Raw genomic sequence first — 17,955 nt, forward strand, 5'->3', positions numbered from 1 at the left:
CTGCACTCCTGCAGCACAGAGCTGCTGCTGCTGCCAGGGCTGGGGAGCAGGACAGGGAGCTGGGAGAACATGGCATGGCTTTGTTTGGGAGAGGGAACAGCACTCAGCAGCCTCCATGGCTGGATGATGCCTTCTCCTCTAGAATTAATGCACCAGTTCTCCATAAACTCAGTTTTCTCATTAGCTGTAGCTAACAGATGATTGCGTAGACTTAACTAGTAAATACACATTTACTCTCCAGACTAACTCCAGACGGCAAACTTATTTTATTTTATTTTATTTTATTTTATTTTATTTTATTTTATTTTATTTTATTTTATTTTATTTTATTTTTATTGTATTGTATTGTATTGTATTGTATTGTATTGTATTTTTTGTGGTTTTCCCTGGAGGGTAAATGGTCTGCAGCTCCTCAATGTGTCCCTCCCAGAGGTGGCAGCTGAGCAGGAGCTGCCAGGGCAGGCCAGGTGTGTTTGCAGACAGGGCAGTGTCTCAGCCAGCTGAGCTGAGGTGGGATGGATGTGACCCATACACAAAAGTAGAAGGGATTTCTCTTCATTGGCAGCTTCCATTGGTGATTTTGATCTGTAAAGAGAGTTCTGGTGTTTCTGGGGGAGGCCTCACTCTTCAGCAGCAGGTGAAATGTTTGCTTAGCAGAACTGTGCATTGTTTAGGCTGAACTCCAGTTGATGAGGTCTGAGGTGTTCCAGCTTGGACAGTGAAACGATGGAGACAACAGAAAGGGCCTTACTCTAATGGGATGTAATGAGGGAGCATGGGGTTAAAGCACCACCATGATTTTATAAGGCTCAGTGTTTTAATGAACTGCCCCCACACCTTAAAAACCCAGGAGCTTTTCACCTTCAATTTGCTCTGGCTGCGTGTTTGCCTTGCCCTGCTCTCAGTTTACAGTTCATTATCCAGACAGATGCTCATCACTGGGGATGTTTGTCATGGAATTCACTCAGAATCTGCACTTCGAACTCCCTGGTTCTGCTTGAGGGAGATAAAGCCCAGGAGAGGCAGGGCAGGGTTCAGCACAGTGCAGAGGACAGAGCTGGCACCGTGCTGCTGGCTCTCCTCTGCTGGAGATGGGAGCAGTGGGGATGGGATTGGATTCACCCATAACCCCAGAACCAGACGGGTACCAGAACCTCACCAAAGCTTGGACCACCAAAAAAAACCCACTGTAAAAGGTGCCCCAGCTGTCTGTGTGACCCCATGTGCTGAGGGAATTCCCAGCCCAGCCCTTATGGCCCCATTGCTGTGGGGTGTCTTAGACCCCAGTTAAACTGCAGAGGGAATCCACACCAGCACTGGACTTTGCCCTCAGAAACAAATCATTCCTAATATTGAATGCTCCAGCACTGTGGCATGACCACCAGCACGCTGATGAGAGAGGGAATTTCAGCAGGCAAATGGAAAAAAAACCACCACTGATATTAATTTTAATCAGGTCCCAATCATCTGATTTGTCCTCTGTATTTTTTTTTTCCTCTAGCAGAGCTGATTGTCTTTCTGCAAGATTTGTTACCCCACAGAACAATAATGCAGGCTGTAATGATGTAATTTATGGCTGTAATTTGCTTTTGGAAATCCTCTATTAGTGAAAAATAGCAACAGTGCAGTTTTATTAATTGCAGGAGGTGACTGTTGAATGCTGAGTGTCAGTGCCAGAGGAGTGACTGTGCTGTACTCTGCTCCCCAAGGGCCTGCAGGAGCAGAGCTCTGTGTCCTCTGGAGGCTGTGGAATGAGTGTTTTGCTTAAACTAAATAAGTGTAAAAATAATTCAAGTTCACCGGGAAGTTTGAGGAAATGACAGAGGGAAGCATTAGCCTGTAAATTCAGTATTGAGAGGCACAGCAGAGTGTTAGTGCATCCCATAATGTGCTCACATAGTCATGGCTCTGCAGAATTGCACATTTATTTACACCTTCCACCCCCAAACTGCTGCTTGCAGTTCAAGCCTTGAGCTTCATTACTGAGCTGCACTCTCGGTGTGCCATGCCAGGGAGAGCCACTTCAGCTCCTTTCCTTCTTTAATGTGGACATTTTTTACCCTGGCACAACACTTTTATTTCCATTTGCATAAACCAGACTTTACCAGGACGTAGCTCGGGGGAAAAGCGTGCGGGCAGAAATCACCTTTGTGTGATTTAAAGGTGAATTCCCTTCCTCTTGTGTTCTGGAGCAGCCCTGGGCTGGCTGAGGGCCAGGCTTGCTGTAACCTCTGTGCTCTTGAGCTCTGGTTTTGGGGAGCTGACAGAAGGCAGGAGCCTCCTGCTGCTCAGGTGGTGTCAGCAGCAGAAAGCAAAGCCATCCGTCTCAGCCCCGGCTCCTCAGCATCACTTTGTCCAGGCTCCTCTGTGCCTTTTTTGGGGAAGTTTTACACAGTTTGCTGCTTGGTGGGGCCAGCAGAGGAGCCTCTCTCTGGAGCTGGGACAAGAAGTCAATTGGAAGCGTGGAAAAGCAGGGCTGGGAGTGCCAGCTGGCACAGGTATCCCCAGGCATGTGCTGTAAGGATGCCTGGGAGCTGCAGGAACCAGCCCGGTGTGGGAATAAATAAATTCCAGGCTCAGCCATTCCTCCTCACTGCCCTTACCTCATCCAAAGGATGGGCTGCTCATGAAGCCCTGGGAGCTCTGACAGCAGAAATAGGAATTGTCTGGCGGGGTGGGAGCCCCGTGTCTGTCTGCCCTGGGCTCTGTGGCTCTGTGGCTCAGGCCCACTGCAGTTGGCTCATCCTTACAATGGACATGGACGTGCATTTCCTGAGCAAGGTTTGGCTGACAGGATCATTCTGTACTGCTGCTTCTGTGGGAAGGAAAATTCCCTGCTTGAACAGGGATGCTGGTCTGCCTCCCCTGCTCCAGCGCTGGCAGGGCAGTTCTGGCCCTGAGGAGTAAAAATCAGAGTAATTCCATAAGTGAAGCCAGCTTTGTCGCTAGAGGTGATGTCTTTTATTAGGCCATCCAATAGAGCTGGGAAAAAGGCCAAGCTCTCAAGCACACTGATCTTTTTTCAGGCCTCTTTGAGCTGGAAGTTGCTGTGAGATGCTCAGATAAAGTTAATGGTCACTGGGATTGCTCCAGGTTACACTAACAGAGAAAATGGTGCTTTAAACAAATGGGTTTGGTGCCTTGGTCTGTCATATCCCTGACTTACACAATGATCAGAGCAGCCCCTTTCAAGGATGCTTCTCCAGCCAGGAGCCTCCAGCAGGGTCTGGACAAGCAGCCCCTGCAGGTAAAATGTTTCTGCTTGAGGAAGGGGGAGATAATTGCATCTGTGGTTATACATTCTGTATATATTTAATTTTCCTCCTTCTAGATGTATGCCAGGTTTGGTTTCTATAAGGCCCACCAGTCTATCAGACATGTGTCTGATCAATAATTTAATTTTCCTGTGTCACTCTCTCATCTTTTTAACCACAGTGAGTTTCTGATGTCTGTACAGTATCTGCTCCCATTAATGCAATAATCTTGTTCCTGCCCTCTGTGTGCTTTGTTTATGTAGAGCTGCTGTGAAGTCAGTGAAATCAATAAACTATTTGAAGAGGAAAAATAATCTAGGTGCAAGGATAGGAAATAATAATGACTATTTTCTGCATTTTTAGGACCACTTTTTCAAGAGTTTGTGGTGGTTTTGTTACAGATTTTGCTTATCAAAAATTAAAACTGTACAGCCAAAATAAGAAAAGAGCAAGTAGAAAATTCCTCTTCCTGATTTCAAACCAGACTAAATGAAATTGAAATACTGAAGCAGAAGCTGCCTGCTTCTCTTCCACTGTGGTTTGAGCAGGGCTCTGACATCCCCAGACTTCAGCCAAGTGCATTGCCAAGAACTGAGGATTCAGGAGCTTGTAGGACATGAGCTCTGCATATTAGAAGGAGAAAGCAGCTCATTAATAATCCATGGCATATTAATCTACCCAAATAAAGCAAGTTCACAACCTCCAGATCAGCCATAAAAACCATCCCTGTATCACGCAGCACCCCAGTTCTTTAAAACAAGGAATTGTCCTTGGGACTTCATCCTTGAAGTGCATGAAGCATTTAAAATTCCTTCAGCTCAGTGACAGAGTTCAGATCACCCTCACAGCCTCAGGTTCATGCTCTTCATGTGTTTCCCTCCACTCAGTTTCCCAAGCCCTTGTCTGAGGGTGCTCATCAGATAAAAAATTCAGTGTATGGCTACAGATTGCAGGTGTTTTCATACATCTGCCAGAAATTAAATGTGTATCATTTATGCGCTGCATCATTGCATAAAACCAGAAGTTTTCAAGAGAACTTAGGACAATTTACTGCTTGTTTTATCAAGTGTAAGTGTGCTCAGAAGTACCTGCAAGTGTACTTGGATCCATGAGCAGCAGTGCTCTGAAGCAGCAGCAGCAGCAATGGTTCTCAAGTGTGTTGGGCTCAGAATGAGGGCTTTTAACCTGTCACTTCACTCATTTTCATCTGTCTCCATTTTCTGTGCTAAAAAGAGCCAGTTATGGTGCTGGAGTTGGAATATCTCAGGTAATCACTCACATTTCCAGCCATAACTACAATTTTTTCTCTCTAGATAATGTTTCCTATATTAGTGCTTTCATTTCTGAGTCAATTTAGTTAAATACTGAAAGTGAGGACTGAAATGGCACAAAGAGGAGCAGGTAGTTTCCTGTGTTACAAATAACCCTCTTCTAAAAAAATCTGGGTTTTTTTCTTTTTTTAGTTGAGGTATATGCTTGGAGAAATAAAATGTAGGAATTCTGCTTCTCATCTTCTCCACTCACTTTGATGTCCTTATTCTATATTTTAAGTGCCTACAGAAAGATGAAATGTGGGATTCTGTTTCCTGTCTCCTGCAGTTGTCCTGAAAGGTTTTTGTTACGTTTTAATGGGTTCCAGAATTGTTTCCTTTGAAGTCCTTTTCAGTTCCAGACTCTTCCTCCACACAGCAGGAAATGCCATCTTTCTTTGCAAATGCAGATTGGCCACGGAATCCTGGCATGGCTGTTCAGCCAACAGAAAGCAGCTTTGGTGTAATACTTGGGTTTTCCACATTTAATTTTATTCCTTTATTTAATATTATTTAACATTTGAGCTGTTCCTGATGGGATTTGGTGCCACAGCTCCAGCAAGGCAGAGAATGCTCAGGTGCTCAGCCAGGTGTGCTGGGGATCAGCTGATCTGGGTGCCCTGTGCTCACCTCAGTCTCTGCTCAGCACTGACACATGGAGCCAGGATGGGGCTGATTTTAGAGAAATAATAAATTCACATTCAGGCAGTGGAACTTTACTGGTAGAAATATTAATGCAAGTGCTTAGATCTTTATTTCACAAGGGAGAGGAAATAAGATTTCCTGGTTAGTCTCAGTGCCTGTGGCAAACTCATACAGCTCCAAAATTAAGTTTTGAATTGGTTTTATGAACTGCATATGATAAAGTTAGTACAACAAATACAGTGAAGTAAATATTTACTTCTGAAACCAATTTGTTAAAAGAAATCTGAATTTGATTCTCAGTTGTTCAGAAGTAGAAGTGACAGGAGCTTCAGAGGCATTGTGGTTTTCTGTGGTTCTGGGTTCTGGGGTTTATTGTTCTGTGGTTCTGTAGTTCTGGGTTCTGGGGTTCTGTAGTTCTGGGGTCTGGAGTTCTGTGGTTCTGGAGTTCTGGGTTCTGTGGTTCTGGTTTTTGTGGTTCTGTGTCTCTGTGGTTCTGTGGTTCTGTAGTTCTGGCTTCTGTGGTTCTCTGGTTCTGGGTTCTGTGTCTCTGTTGTTCTGGGTTCTGTGTCTGTGTGGTTCTGGGTTCTGTGGTTCTGGGTCCTGTGTCTCTGTTGTTCTGGGTTCTGTGGTTCTGGTTTCTGTGTCTCTGTGGTTCTGTGTCTCTGTTGTTCTGGTTTCTGTGGTTCTGAGTTCTGTTGTTCTGGTTTCTGTGGTTCTGTGTCTCTGTTGTTCTGGGTTCTGTGGTTCTGGTTTCTGTGTCTCTGTTGTTCTGGGTTCTGTGGTTCTGGGTTCTGTGTCTCTGTTGTTCTGGGTTCTGTGGTTCTGGGTTCTGTGTCTCTGTTGTTCTGGGTTCTGTGGTTCTGGGTTCTGTGTCTCTGTTGTTCTGGGTTCTGTGGTTCTGGTTTCTGTGTCTCTGTGGTTCTGTGTCTCTGTGGTTCTGTGTCTCTGTTGTTCTGGGTTCTGTGTCTCTGTTGTTCTGGGTTCTGTGGTTCTGGTTTCTGTGGTTCTGGGTCCTGTGTTCCTGCCTCTCTGGACCTGCTGGCTGTTAAGGTTCTTCATTGCACCTGGCTCTGGAGCTGGAGGTCAGAGAAGGGCTGCTGGTCCCCCCTCAGCAGGGGCAGAAAGCCGCTCTGTCTGCCAGGATGATTCCTTTCCCATCACCTCTGCAGGAGGGGCATTCCCAGCAGAATTTACAGCAGAATTTCTCAGGATTTGTCCCTTTGGGAAGGCCCCTCCTGCTCCTAACCCAGGGTGTGCCCATTGCTCCTTTCCCTGCTGGCCAGAGCCATTTATGGCCTTTTCACATGGAATGCTGATATGATTTTACCTTTTTGTTCACAATTACAAAACTCCTGCTGTCACAATGATGTGGGCAGAGCCCAGAGCTCTGTCCCTGGTTCAGGGTGACCTGGGCAGTGCCAGCCTTGCCTGGCACCACCTGCAGACAGAACCAAGCAATTCAGGTGCTCCAGTCCCTTCTTCCTTTGCAAGGGATGCTCACTTGTGACAGATGATAGAATTACATTTAGCAACACAGTCTGCATCTGCTAAATCAAAGTAATCATGGGTGATGCTCCCTCCTGCATGTCTGGATGCTAACAGGATGGATTCACTGAAGGAAAGTGGGGATTAGTCATCCTAGGATCCAGAGATATTTCTCTGCATCCCTGTCTCTTAATGTATTCTACATCCCCCTTCTCTGTCTGCAGAGTGTAATTTATCAGGACTCCAAAATTCCACTAGCAGGGTATTTGAAAACTGTGCAAGCAGGGAAGAGAACTGAATGGTTTGTTGCTAATGTAGGGGGCCAGTAATTAAGATTTATCTTAATGTGGAGACTAAGCAGAGACAGGATCCTTGATGAAAAGGGCATTGCATTTGCAGAACACTGAGTTCCCATTCTGAAGAGACACTTAGATCTTGATCATAAATTACACTGTCCACAAAAGCTGCAGGGAAGATTGTGCAGGGCCCACAGAATTCCCACCCCAGCTCTGCTTTCTCTGCTCCTGGCCCCAGGAAGCTGCCCCTGTGTTCCTGGCAGGGCTCCAGCCCAGGAGGAGCTGCTGAGGGGCCCCAGCCCTGATGGGCTCTAAATGCCAGAGTCACCTTGCTGGGCAGTGGGGAGGATGAGGCTGAATCCTGCCTGGTGTCCCTGCTCCCCATCCCCTCCCTGCCCCTCTGCAGGGCTCCTGGAGCCTGTGGGGAGACTTCCTGGGACAGAGCACCCAAATGAACCAAACCAGACTTCCTGGGACAGAGCACCCAAATGAACCAAACCAGACTTCCTGGGACAGAGCACCCAAATCAACCAAATCACCCAAACCAGACTTCCTGGGACAGAGCACCCAAATCACCCAAACCAGACTTCCTGGGACAGAGCACCCAAATCAACCAAATCACCCAAACCAGACTTCCTGGGACAGAGCACCCAAATGAACCAAACCAGACTTCCTGGGACAGAGCACCCAAATCAACCAACTCACCCAAACCAGACTTCCTGGGACAGAGCACCCAAATCAACCAACTCACCCAAACCAGACTTCCTGGGACAGAGCACCCAAATCAACCAAATCACCCAAACCAGACTTCCTGGGACAGAGCACCCAAATCAACCAAATCACCCAAACCAGACTTCCTGGGACAGAGCACCCAAATCACCAAACCAGACTTCCTGGGACAGAGCACCCAAATCAACCAAACCAGACTTCCTGGGACAGAGCACCCAAATCAACCAAATCACCCAAACCAGACTTCCTGGGACAGAGCACCCAAATCAGCTCATCCCCAGCACACCTGGTGAACACCTGAGGCTCTTTGTGCTCTGAGTAGATCTGGGGATGAGCCAAACACTTCTCAGAGCCTCCCTGGCCCTGTGCAGGGCTCCTGGAGAGCCAGAGCCATCCCAGGATCAGGGGCTTCAGGCAGATGCTGGGCATGGCAGGGGCAGCAGTGCCAGCCCCAGCTCTGGGTGTGCCCAGGGCAGATGTTTGGGCTGTGCCTGTTCTTGGGGCAGGTGCTGCCCTTAATTCCTGTGCCCTGTGTGGTGTTGTGTTGAGCAAAGCTTTAGCAGAGAGGAGACTCCTCACAGGGCAATCACCATCCAAAGGAAGCTTTGAGTTCCTTTGTTCTCCTGTCCTTGTCAGGAACAGACTGCAGCAATGGCAACTTCTACTCACAAGTCTGTTTCTTATGTAGATTTGGAATGGCCTGATTTTTCTCCACAGTTCATTTGTTCCTTAGCTGACATTTTCCATGGCTGTGTGGACCTCAGAGTTATGGAGTAACCTGGATTCAAGCTCCAGCCATGGAGAACCTGGATTCTCCCCATTTGGGGGCTGAGGATGCTGTTAAGGCAGCAGGCTGTTCCCTTTTGGTGTCACTTTTGGACAGCATCTCCCCATTTCGCCTGCAGCTGGTATCCCTCATGAAGTGACAGCCCTTGTATTAGAAAGTGATCAATGAAGAGCAGCATTGAGATGTGGTGGGCCAATGGTACTGAATCAAGTGAAAGAGCAGCCCCAAATCCAACCAACAAAATCTGCCCTTCCCCACTGCTGCCAGGGGCTGGCTCTGCCCCAGGGGTCCCCAGCCATCCCACCCCCTGGTCTGTAGGAATCCCTGCTCTTCTGCAGGCTGTGCTGAGAATTTCCAGAGCAGAATTCCTTCCCCTCCTGCACCCAGTGCCTGTGGAGGGGGTGTCAGAGGGCCCAGCTGGCAGAAAGCACAATGTATAATTTACTGTTAATCGTGGGATTATGGGGATCAGCAGAGTCTGCTGCCTAGCAGTGTTGTTTCCTTAATCAGCTGTAATCTCAGGAGCATTAATGACTGAACCCACACCCACTGTGCTCACCCAGCAGCCCCACAGCTGCCTGCAGAGCAGTGCAGAGCAGTGCAGAGCAGCTCTGTGCCTGCTCTGGGGCTGAGGCACAGCTCAGTGCCCCTCCTGGGCTGCCTGGGTGTTTGCAGCTTCACATCTCCCGCATCTCCATCTCCTCTGGCACACATCAGTGCTCCCCAGGGATGGGAGCCTCGGTGGGAGCACAGCCCAGCTCCTGGAGCTCTCCTGGGTGGGCTTTGTCCCCACTGCAGCCCTGTCAGCAGCCAGCACTTGCTGCCCCTGTGCTGCTCTGTGAGACAACTGCTGGGTTCATTTTAAGGGTAACAGTGCCCAGCTGCCCTTTCCCACAAGCTCCTCCAAGCAACTCTCCCTATCAAAGCATAACTGGCATTTTTGTGTCAGTCCTCCAGGTCTGTGCCACAGGTTTGTCACTGCTGAGGTGCTGTGGCTGTGAGGGGGACAGATCTGAATGCTGAGCCATAATTAACATCATCCTGGGAGATTCCACTCACAGAATTTCCAGCCTGCACACTGGACCATTCTCATGACCTCAGGCTCCCATGGATTTCTCTTGATAACACCATCTAATCAGATTTAGAGTTTAATTAAACAGCTGTCACTTTGCTTCCTCATTCTGCCACAATTTAATGTTGAATTAGTTCCTGAATCAGTCATGGCTGAATGCTTGCCTTTTTACAACTGAGAGCTTGGATGAACATCAGGTTTGCTCTTCAGCTAAGCCCAAGCAGCACTTTGTGTTCTTGCTCTTTGTGCAGAGCTCCCACTGCCCTCAGTGCAAGCTCCCTGACTGAAAAGGGGTGGAATAAAAAGTGAGATTGCTGCAGAGTCAGCCCCTAGGGGTGCCTAGAACACATTTGCTCTGGGGAATTCTTCCCCCTTGCTAGGAAATAGGTGATGATTGTGCAAAGCAGTCCTGCAGAGTTTGCTGTGAGCAGGGCAGTGGCTGCAGCTGGAGAAGGAAGGGCTGAGGCCAGTGGACTTCATCCAAATAAACCTGAACCAGGCCAGGCCAGAGCACAAGAGCAGCGTTGTGGTGCTCTGAGCTCCACAGCAGCTCGAGGAGGAGAGCTTAGAGATCTCCTGCACAGTGATGGGTTTGCATTAAATTCTGTCAATACATTTTAAAGGAATTTCCTACACGCAAAATTCAATAATTTGCTTTCAGATATCTCCTTTGATACCTCCTTGAGCCTAACCACTAGAGTTTTCCTCTAATCATTAAAGTGAAATTTGTTCTTTAATTATACCATTTGTTAATTAAATGCGTTTAAATAGTAATTATTTCCTTCACATGTTGTATCCATGGAAGGGATGCCCTGGTAACAGGAAAAACCTTCCTAACACTTTGTAGATGTTCTTGAGGCAAGAAAGGCAGCCCAGCCTCTGCAGTGGCAGAGTCAGATGTTGTTGGGATTTGGGCATTGTGCTGCCAAGACAGTTGGAGGCTTCCAAAGCCAGGGCTCCAGTCTCCCTTGTTTCCATGAGGATTATCTGTGTAGCTCTGTTTCAGCTGTGCAGGTGCCAGTCCTGGTCTTTTTAGAGTTTGAAATTCACTTACAGGAACTTCTTTCTGACCTGGATATTGATGCTGACTTACAGTGCATCTTCCTTGTGTGTTTTTTCAATTTACTCTACTTCCCTCATCTTTGAATTTCTTGGGGAACAAGTCCAAACACTGCTATCAGATGCTTCCAATTTTTTTGTCACATAAAATAAATTTCATTTTAAAACTCTACTTGCTGCCTGCGCAGAAAGTAGATTAGTTCTTGGGGGATTTTAAAAATTAAAGAATGTGGAAATGGCCAAGATATTGTGATTTTGAAAAGTGCCTTCATTTTAAATGAATCTGTAGTCTCTCTGAAAGTTTCTTAGGAATGCTGTCTGTGTACTCCTGAATTAGCCTGCGATCAGGGCAGGATATTGCATTGAAAAATGAGACCCAGAAGCCCCCACGCTGCTGCTGCTGGAGAACAGTTATTGTCCTGGTGGTGCTTGACATGTCCTTGAAGATGGGATTTGTGCCTGTCAGAGGGTGTTCAGGGGCTGGGAGAATGCAGGGAAGCAAATCCGGGTGCTCATGGACAGACAGACAGACATACAGAGTCTGCTTGACTCCTTTCATTTGCTCTGTTTCAGTTCAGCCTTTGGGGAGTTGGGCTGTGGATGTTTCCTGTGCTGTGCAGAGTTTTCTGTCAGGTTTGTGGTGATTGTCCCTGGATTGCCTTTGGCTTTATTGCAGCAATATGAGGGGAACACAGAGCAGGCAGCAGTTGTGCCATGAGGCTGTTCCACATCCAGGGATGGAGGATACACAATTCTCTATTTTAGTTCTAAACAAAAATGACAATAAAATCCAGGCTTTGTTCCTTGGTCTCTTTTTCTGGTTTGTTGTAACTATCACAGGGCACTTGGAGCCTGAGGAAGGGAAGTGGCAGAGCTGAAAATTGCTTTTAGTGTGGTGTGTAATATATTAATTGCTTACACATCAGTATTTCTTAATCTGTGTAATAGCCATGAGTTATGGCTGCTTTCAGGGGAGGCAAAAGGTTCCCATCTCTGCTCAGGGCTGTGGCTGGGTGGGCACCAGTCCCCTCCCAGTGCTGGGCATCTCTCGTGCTGCAGTAGGAATCATTTAGGGTTCTTACCTTTCTAGAACAGCCAACATTCCTCTTTAGCATTTCCTTTTAAGTTTGATGGGATTTCTTAAGAGAGCTGCAGGAGAACCTGAGAAATAACAAGTTGCCAGATGAAAAGGAAATCTGACCTAAATTTCAGACTCACTAAGCTTGAATTGAAAACAGTATCAACAGTGTCAGTGCCCCGTTTTGCTGTTGACATCAGTGGCTGCAGTCCTCATGACTTCAGTGCTGAGGAATTTGCTGAATATTTTATTCACTTTATATTGAAAGCTGAACAGTTGGAGAAAACTTTGAAGTTTTTCCTGCATGGGAATCTTGGGAATACATTGATGCTGACATAGTTCAGGAGTTCCAAGTGTTAGCCTGGCCGGTGGTGCATTGAAAGGCTTTTATATGGCACAGCCCCAGCTCAGACTTCAAATTTCCTTGTTATTTCCCCTGCAGTTAACAGCATCACTAACTCCTTCTGGATTCCTTACATTGCTTCATTGGCCATATCAGAGGAAATTAAATAATCTTGAAACAGTTCCAGACACAAAGTTCACGGAGAGGCCCCGTCTCCGCAATGGGCTTGGATTCATTTCTGCTTTGGAGGCTCTTTTATCCTTACCCGAAGGAAGCAGGCTGTCCCCTTTTGGTGCCACTCCTGGACAGCATTTCCCTCTTTCTCCTGCAGCTGATATCACTCATGAAGTAAAAGCCCTTGTATTAGAAAGTGATAAATGAAGAGCAGGATTGAGAAGTGATTGCCAGTCAAGTCTACGTTAGTAAAAACTCTGAAATCACATGTTGGAAGGTCAATATTGGGAATAACCCCTCATGTCTGAAAAGCAGAAGATACCTGTGGGCTGTGCCTGACCTGAGTTTAGAGAAAGGTGCTGTTGAACAGAGTGCAGCACTGAGTGTTCATCCAGCAGATCAAACAGGGCTGGGATTTCACTGCCTTTTACCAGGCTGCACTTCTCTGGGGGTGAGCTGAGGCACGTCAGGCACCCAGAGCTGATGTGAGCAGTGCTGTGCTCTCTGGGCATGAGCTGAGATTTTCAGCCCCTTTTGCTGATTGATGTGAGCAGTGCTGGGGTTCCATTGCCTTTCACCAGGCTGCCCCTCTCTGGGGGTGAGCTGGGACACTTTGACCACGCAGAGCTGATGTGGGCTGTGCTGGGGTTCCATTGCCTTTCACCAGGCTGCCCCTCTCTGGGGGTGAGCTGGGATACTTTGACCACGCAGAGCTGATGTGGGCTGTGCTGTGCTTTGTTTCGTGCAGGACACAGAGATCCTGAACACGGCCATCCTGACGGGCAGGACGGTGGCAGTGCCCATCAAGGTGGTGTCCATCGAGGAGAACAGTGCTGTGACAGACATCTCGGAGTCTGTGGAGTGCAAATCCTCCGGGGAGGACGTCATCAAAGTAAGTTCCTGCCACCCAGTGACTCCTGGGCTTTCACATTTCACAGGAAAAAGGAAAACAGCCTGGGAATAACCACAGCCTGGGCTGCTGCAGTTCTCCAGCCACTTGTTTGGGAAGAACTTGTTTTCCTGAAGCAGCCTGTCCTTTGATTAGCACTTGGGGCCTTGCTGTGCTCTTCTCCTACTTCCTGCAGAAATAATTTACCTGCCCTGAAAGGGTTCCTTCCAATGATGTGTGCACCATCAGAACACTTTGAGTGGCTTCAGGAGCCTCCCCTGCCTGGGGCACTCTGAAGCTGAAGTGGAACAAATGACTGGAGGTTAACACAGCATTTATTGGTACCAGCCAGGGACATTTTCAGGTGTAATTTCTCTCTCTTCAGGGCTGGTTGGAAATTGCTCAGATGGTGGGAGAAGGTGTCTCCTGTGTGTTTGGAGTATATGCAGAACCTCTGGAGGGATGTGGCTGTGGCACAAGTGCTCACTGCTGTAAAACATACAGCTGGCTGAAAAACACAGCTCAATTAAGTGCTTGGAACAAAAAGGTTTGCTCATCTCATCATAGAGGAAAAAAGGCTTTTTCATTTTTTTTTTCATCTAGAATGTTCTTGTTTCCACAAAATTTCTTTCTTTACGTAGGGAAGTGGTTTGGGGTTCAAGGCAAATTGACATCTTCAATTGGTTCAGATTTTAAAAAGCACTCAGAAAGCTTCAAATGAGCACAGAGGCCTTTCATCCTTAATTCATTTTGAAATTCTCCATCAAGCTTTTATGTTCAATTCTTTAGAAATACCTTCCTCTGTGAAAACCTGGTGTAGAGACCTTGTTGGGAGTAACCTTTCTGCTGAAAAATAAAATCCAGTCTTCATAAATTTTGTCTTTTGGGCAGAGCCCATGGTGCAAGGGCTGTGTGCATGAGTTTACAGCTCATGTAAAGCCTGTAGATTACCTTAAAGCACAAACTCAGGAAAAGAAAAAGGAGTTATTGATGAGAGCTATTCAATATTTCTCATATTATCATCTCGAGGTTCAGGCAGATATTACTGTGTGCTTTGAATTGTGTGGAATTTCTGGTAATTTGGGTTCAGCCAAACCTGACAGTGAGACCAGAAGCTGAAGATGCTCAGTGCCTGTCTGCACTTGGCCTGTAATATTTAGTTAGCAAATAAATCTCCTTTGTATGGTTCATGTAAAGAGCTTATAGGTAATGCTCCTGCCCAGCAATTGGCCATCAGCTCAAAGCTTATTTATATTAATTTTTACTTCAGTTGGGCTGAATTACATTGTTCTCAGTAACAGAACCCTGTGGAAATTTGAGTTTAAGATCTCTCTGCAAATAGCAGGTAAGAGTTTCCCCGTGATCCTCATGGTCCCAGGGCAGTTCAGTGCACAGTTTGAATGTGCTGACTGCTACTCCTTTTACTTCTTTTATTGTCTCATAGTTCCCAGTCTTTATTTCCAAATTTACAGCTGATTTCACGAACTTTAAATGCCTTTGAGTGCTCTAGACCTTCACACAGTGGTCCAACCTTTTAAAAGTGAACACAAAATTTATTATGGCACTAAAAAGGAAGCAAAAGCCAAATTTTATTTTGCCAAGCTGGAATTTACCAATAGGATCCATCTGTCTGGATGCATTAATGGCAATTGCAGTTGCATGCAGGGGCTCCTTGCCATCTGCTGCAGCTCAGGTGGGTTTTGCTGCTTTTGCTGCTGTTCTGTGCTCTTTGCTCAGGAGCAAACCCTGCTCAGGCTCCTGCAGAACAGGTGTGGTGCTGCTGTGAGGAACACGACAATCCCCTACCCTGAAGGTTTGAGTCTGTGTTCAGTAGCTGAGGAGCTGCCAGTGCAGTTCCCACTGACACTCCCAAAAATAACCTGAAAGCCCTGGGACAGCAGCAGCTGCATCTCTGGGAGTCCAAGGCAGCTCCTCCATCTCTGGGAGTCCAAGGCAGCTCCTCCATCTCTGGGAGTCCAAGGCAGCTGCATCTCTGTGAGTGCAAGGCAGCAGCTCCATCTTTGTGAGTCCAAGGCAGCTCCATCTTTGTGAGTCTAGAGGCAGCAGCTCCATCTTTGTGAGTCCAAGGCAGCTCCTCCATCTTTGTGAGTCCAGAGGCAGCTCCTCCATCTCTGGGAGTCCAAGGCAGCTCCTCCATCTTTGTGAGTCCAAGGCAGCTCCTCCATCTCTGGGAGTCCAGAGGCAGCTGCTCCATCTCTGGGAGTCCAGAGGCAGCTCCTCCATCTCTGGGAGTCCAAGGCCTCAGCTCCATCTCTGTGAGTCCAAGGCCTCAGCTCCATCTCTGGGAGTCCAAGGCAGCAGCTCCATCTCTGTGAGTCCAGAGGCAGCTCCTCCATCTCTGGGAGTCCAAGGCAGCTCCTCCATCTCTGGGAGTCCAAGGCAGCTCCTCCATCTCTGGGAGTCCAAGGCAGCTCCTCCATCTCTGGGAGTCCAAGGCAGCCGCTCCATCTCTGGGAGTCCAAGGCCTCAGCTCCATCTCTGGGAGTCCAAGGCAGCTCCCTGGCTCTCTGCTGGCTCCTTCATCCCTTCTGATGCTGTGTGAACACAGAGTCACTTGTGTCAAACTGAATACCTTAAAAGCAGGGGAGAAAGTCACAGCATGGAAATGCCATTGTTTTGCTGCTCTGAAGCCCTGTGACTTTGAAGGTTTTTCTTCTGGCAAATGTGCTATGTTATATTCTGAACAGGATAACAAATGGAAACTCCACCTCCTTGCCCCCCTCCATACTTGCCATAGTGCTGTCATTTCTGGGATCAATATATTCAGCAGAGCAGCAGAACTTGAGAGGAGCTTTACAGAAATGATGCTTTACCACAGCCTTGTGTCAGATGCCAGCAGACAACCAGGGCAGCAGTGGCTGGGGCTCCCGCAGGAGCTGTTCTGTCAGGAATGGGCAGCACCAGCCTCTGTAGAAACTGCAACTCACAATGGGCATGGACTGGGATACATTCACAATGGAAGTTGTCAATACCTTGCCATCACATCATAGGCAGAAGTTTCAAGGGCAGCTGAAGAAACTTCTAAACTGTATCCTTGCAGACTTCCCTCCCCTGTGCCATCACCCAGCTCTCTGCCTGCCCTGGGGATGGAGAGCCAGTGCAGCCCAGGTGAAAAATCACAGCAACAGCACCTCAAGTTCCACAGGAAGTGCTTCAGAGTCACCTCCAAAGCTCCAACACCAAGACTGGGAAAAGAAATGGGAGAAGCAGCACCAGTGTTGTGCCAGGTGTGATGGGAGCATGGTCAGTTTGCTCCAGACCTGATGAATGCAGTCAGAAGAGAGGATGGTTTGATTCTGCTTTGCTTTTCTGCCCCTGGTTGTAGTTTACTCACTGTGAATCTGTGCATTGTACATACACACTGAGTTAAGGAGTTACAAACACTGTGATGGAAATGCACAACCACTGCCCAAACTGTGAGATGGAATTAAAAGCGATTCCACCCTGGGATCTTGCCTTGCCAAGCAGGAAATCTGGGGCCATGCTGCAAATATGGGCTGCCACATCCCCAGTGAGCAGGAGCCAAGCTCTCTGTTTGTCCCCATTTCCAGAAATTGCTTGCCTGGAGAGTGCACAGAGCAAGGCAGATTTTGGGTTCTGTGATAATGCGAGCTGCAGAGAGCTCCTGTGGCTCAGCACAGCACAGTCCAGCCTCAGAAGCTGGTCATTTGGGAGCAAATAGATGCCCTCCAGTCCCAGCTGGCATTCTGTGCCCCTTTCACTCTCTCAGTTCTGTCGTGGTGAATGATATTCAGTTAGTTAAATGTACTGCTGCTGCTCTGCAAGGCTGCCTCTGAAATCTCTGTAATGAGATTAGATAATGTGCAGCCTTTGCCCTAAGAAAAGCTCTCTTGCTTTGGGGGCTTTCTGCTTAGTTTTGCTAATCTGGCTGCTGATACTGAAAGTGCAGCCCCTGCTCAGCAGAGAGAGCCCAGATTGCACCCAGAGCATGGCCCTGGTGTTACCCAGCTCTGCTCTGCAGGGCTGGGGCTCCCAGCTGGGCTGGGCTGGCATTGCTGGGAGCCTTGCCTGAGGACTGGATCCACTCTGGGATGGGTCAATGTTACTGATCTGTGTTACTGATGGATCTGTATTATCTGTCCTGAGGACTGGCTCCACTCTGGGATGGGTCTGTGTTACTGATCTGTGTTACTGATGGGTCTGTGTTATCTGTCCTGAGGTCTGGATCCACTCTGGGATGGGTCTGTGTTACTGATGGATCTGTTACTGATCTGTGTTACCAATGGATCTGTGTTACTGATGGATCTGGATCCACTGTGGGATGGGTCTTTGTTACTGATGGGTCTGTGTTACTGATCTGTGTTACTGATGGATCTGTGTTATCTGTCCTGAGGACCAGATTCACTCCGTGATCCTCTGTGTTACTGATCTGTGTTACTGGTGGATCTGTGTTACTGATGGACCTGTGTTGCCTGTCCTGAGGACTGGCTCCACTCTGGGATGGGTCTGTGTTACTGATGGATCTGTTACTGATCTGTGTTACTGATGGGTCTGTGTTACTGATCTGTGTTACTGATGGACCTGTGTTGCCTGTCCTGAGGACTGGCTCCAGTCTGTGATGTGGAGCTCTCAGCAGCACCCAGCCCCACCAGCACCCAGCCCTGGGTGCCTCTGAGAGCTGCAGGCTGCTCATTCTGAGGGGTGCAGCTGAAACCAGCTCATGCAGGCAGTGCTGCCCTGCTCCCTGTGCCACAGTGGGAATTGTTCCTCAGCTATCCCACCAAACTGAGTCATTTTGGGGGGGATCACTGGTGGAAAGGGCTCTTGGGGTTGTTCCTGCACTGATGTGAGC

The 17,955-nt window shown here is 47.9% G+C and overlaps 1 protein-coding gene across 1 annotated transcript in view; it reads left to right on the forward strand.

The window, feature by feature from the left end:
- Positions 1–17,955, forward strand: part of TMEM132C (transmembrane protein 132C) — a 169,999-nt gene that overhangs the window by 135,732 nt on the left and 16,312 nt on the right. The window contains exon 5 of the mRNA XM_066562430.1: positions 12,981–13,124. Coding sequence (XP_066418527.1) covers positions 12,981–13,124 — 144 coding nt within the window. The remainder of the gene's footprint in view (positions 1–12,980; positions 13,125–17,955) is intronic.

The sequence above is a fragment of the Molothrus aeneus genome, chromosome 18 (genome assembly GCF_037042795.1).
Source record: "Molothrus aeneus isolate 106 chromosome 18, BPBGC_Maene_1.0, whole genome shotgun sequence".
NCBI classification, from domain to species: domain Eukaryota; kingdom Metazoa; phylum Chordata; class Aves; order Passeriformes; family Icteridae; genus Molothrus; species Molothrus aeneus.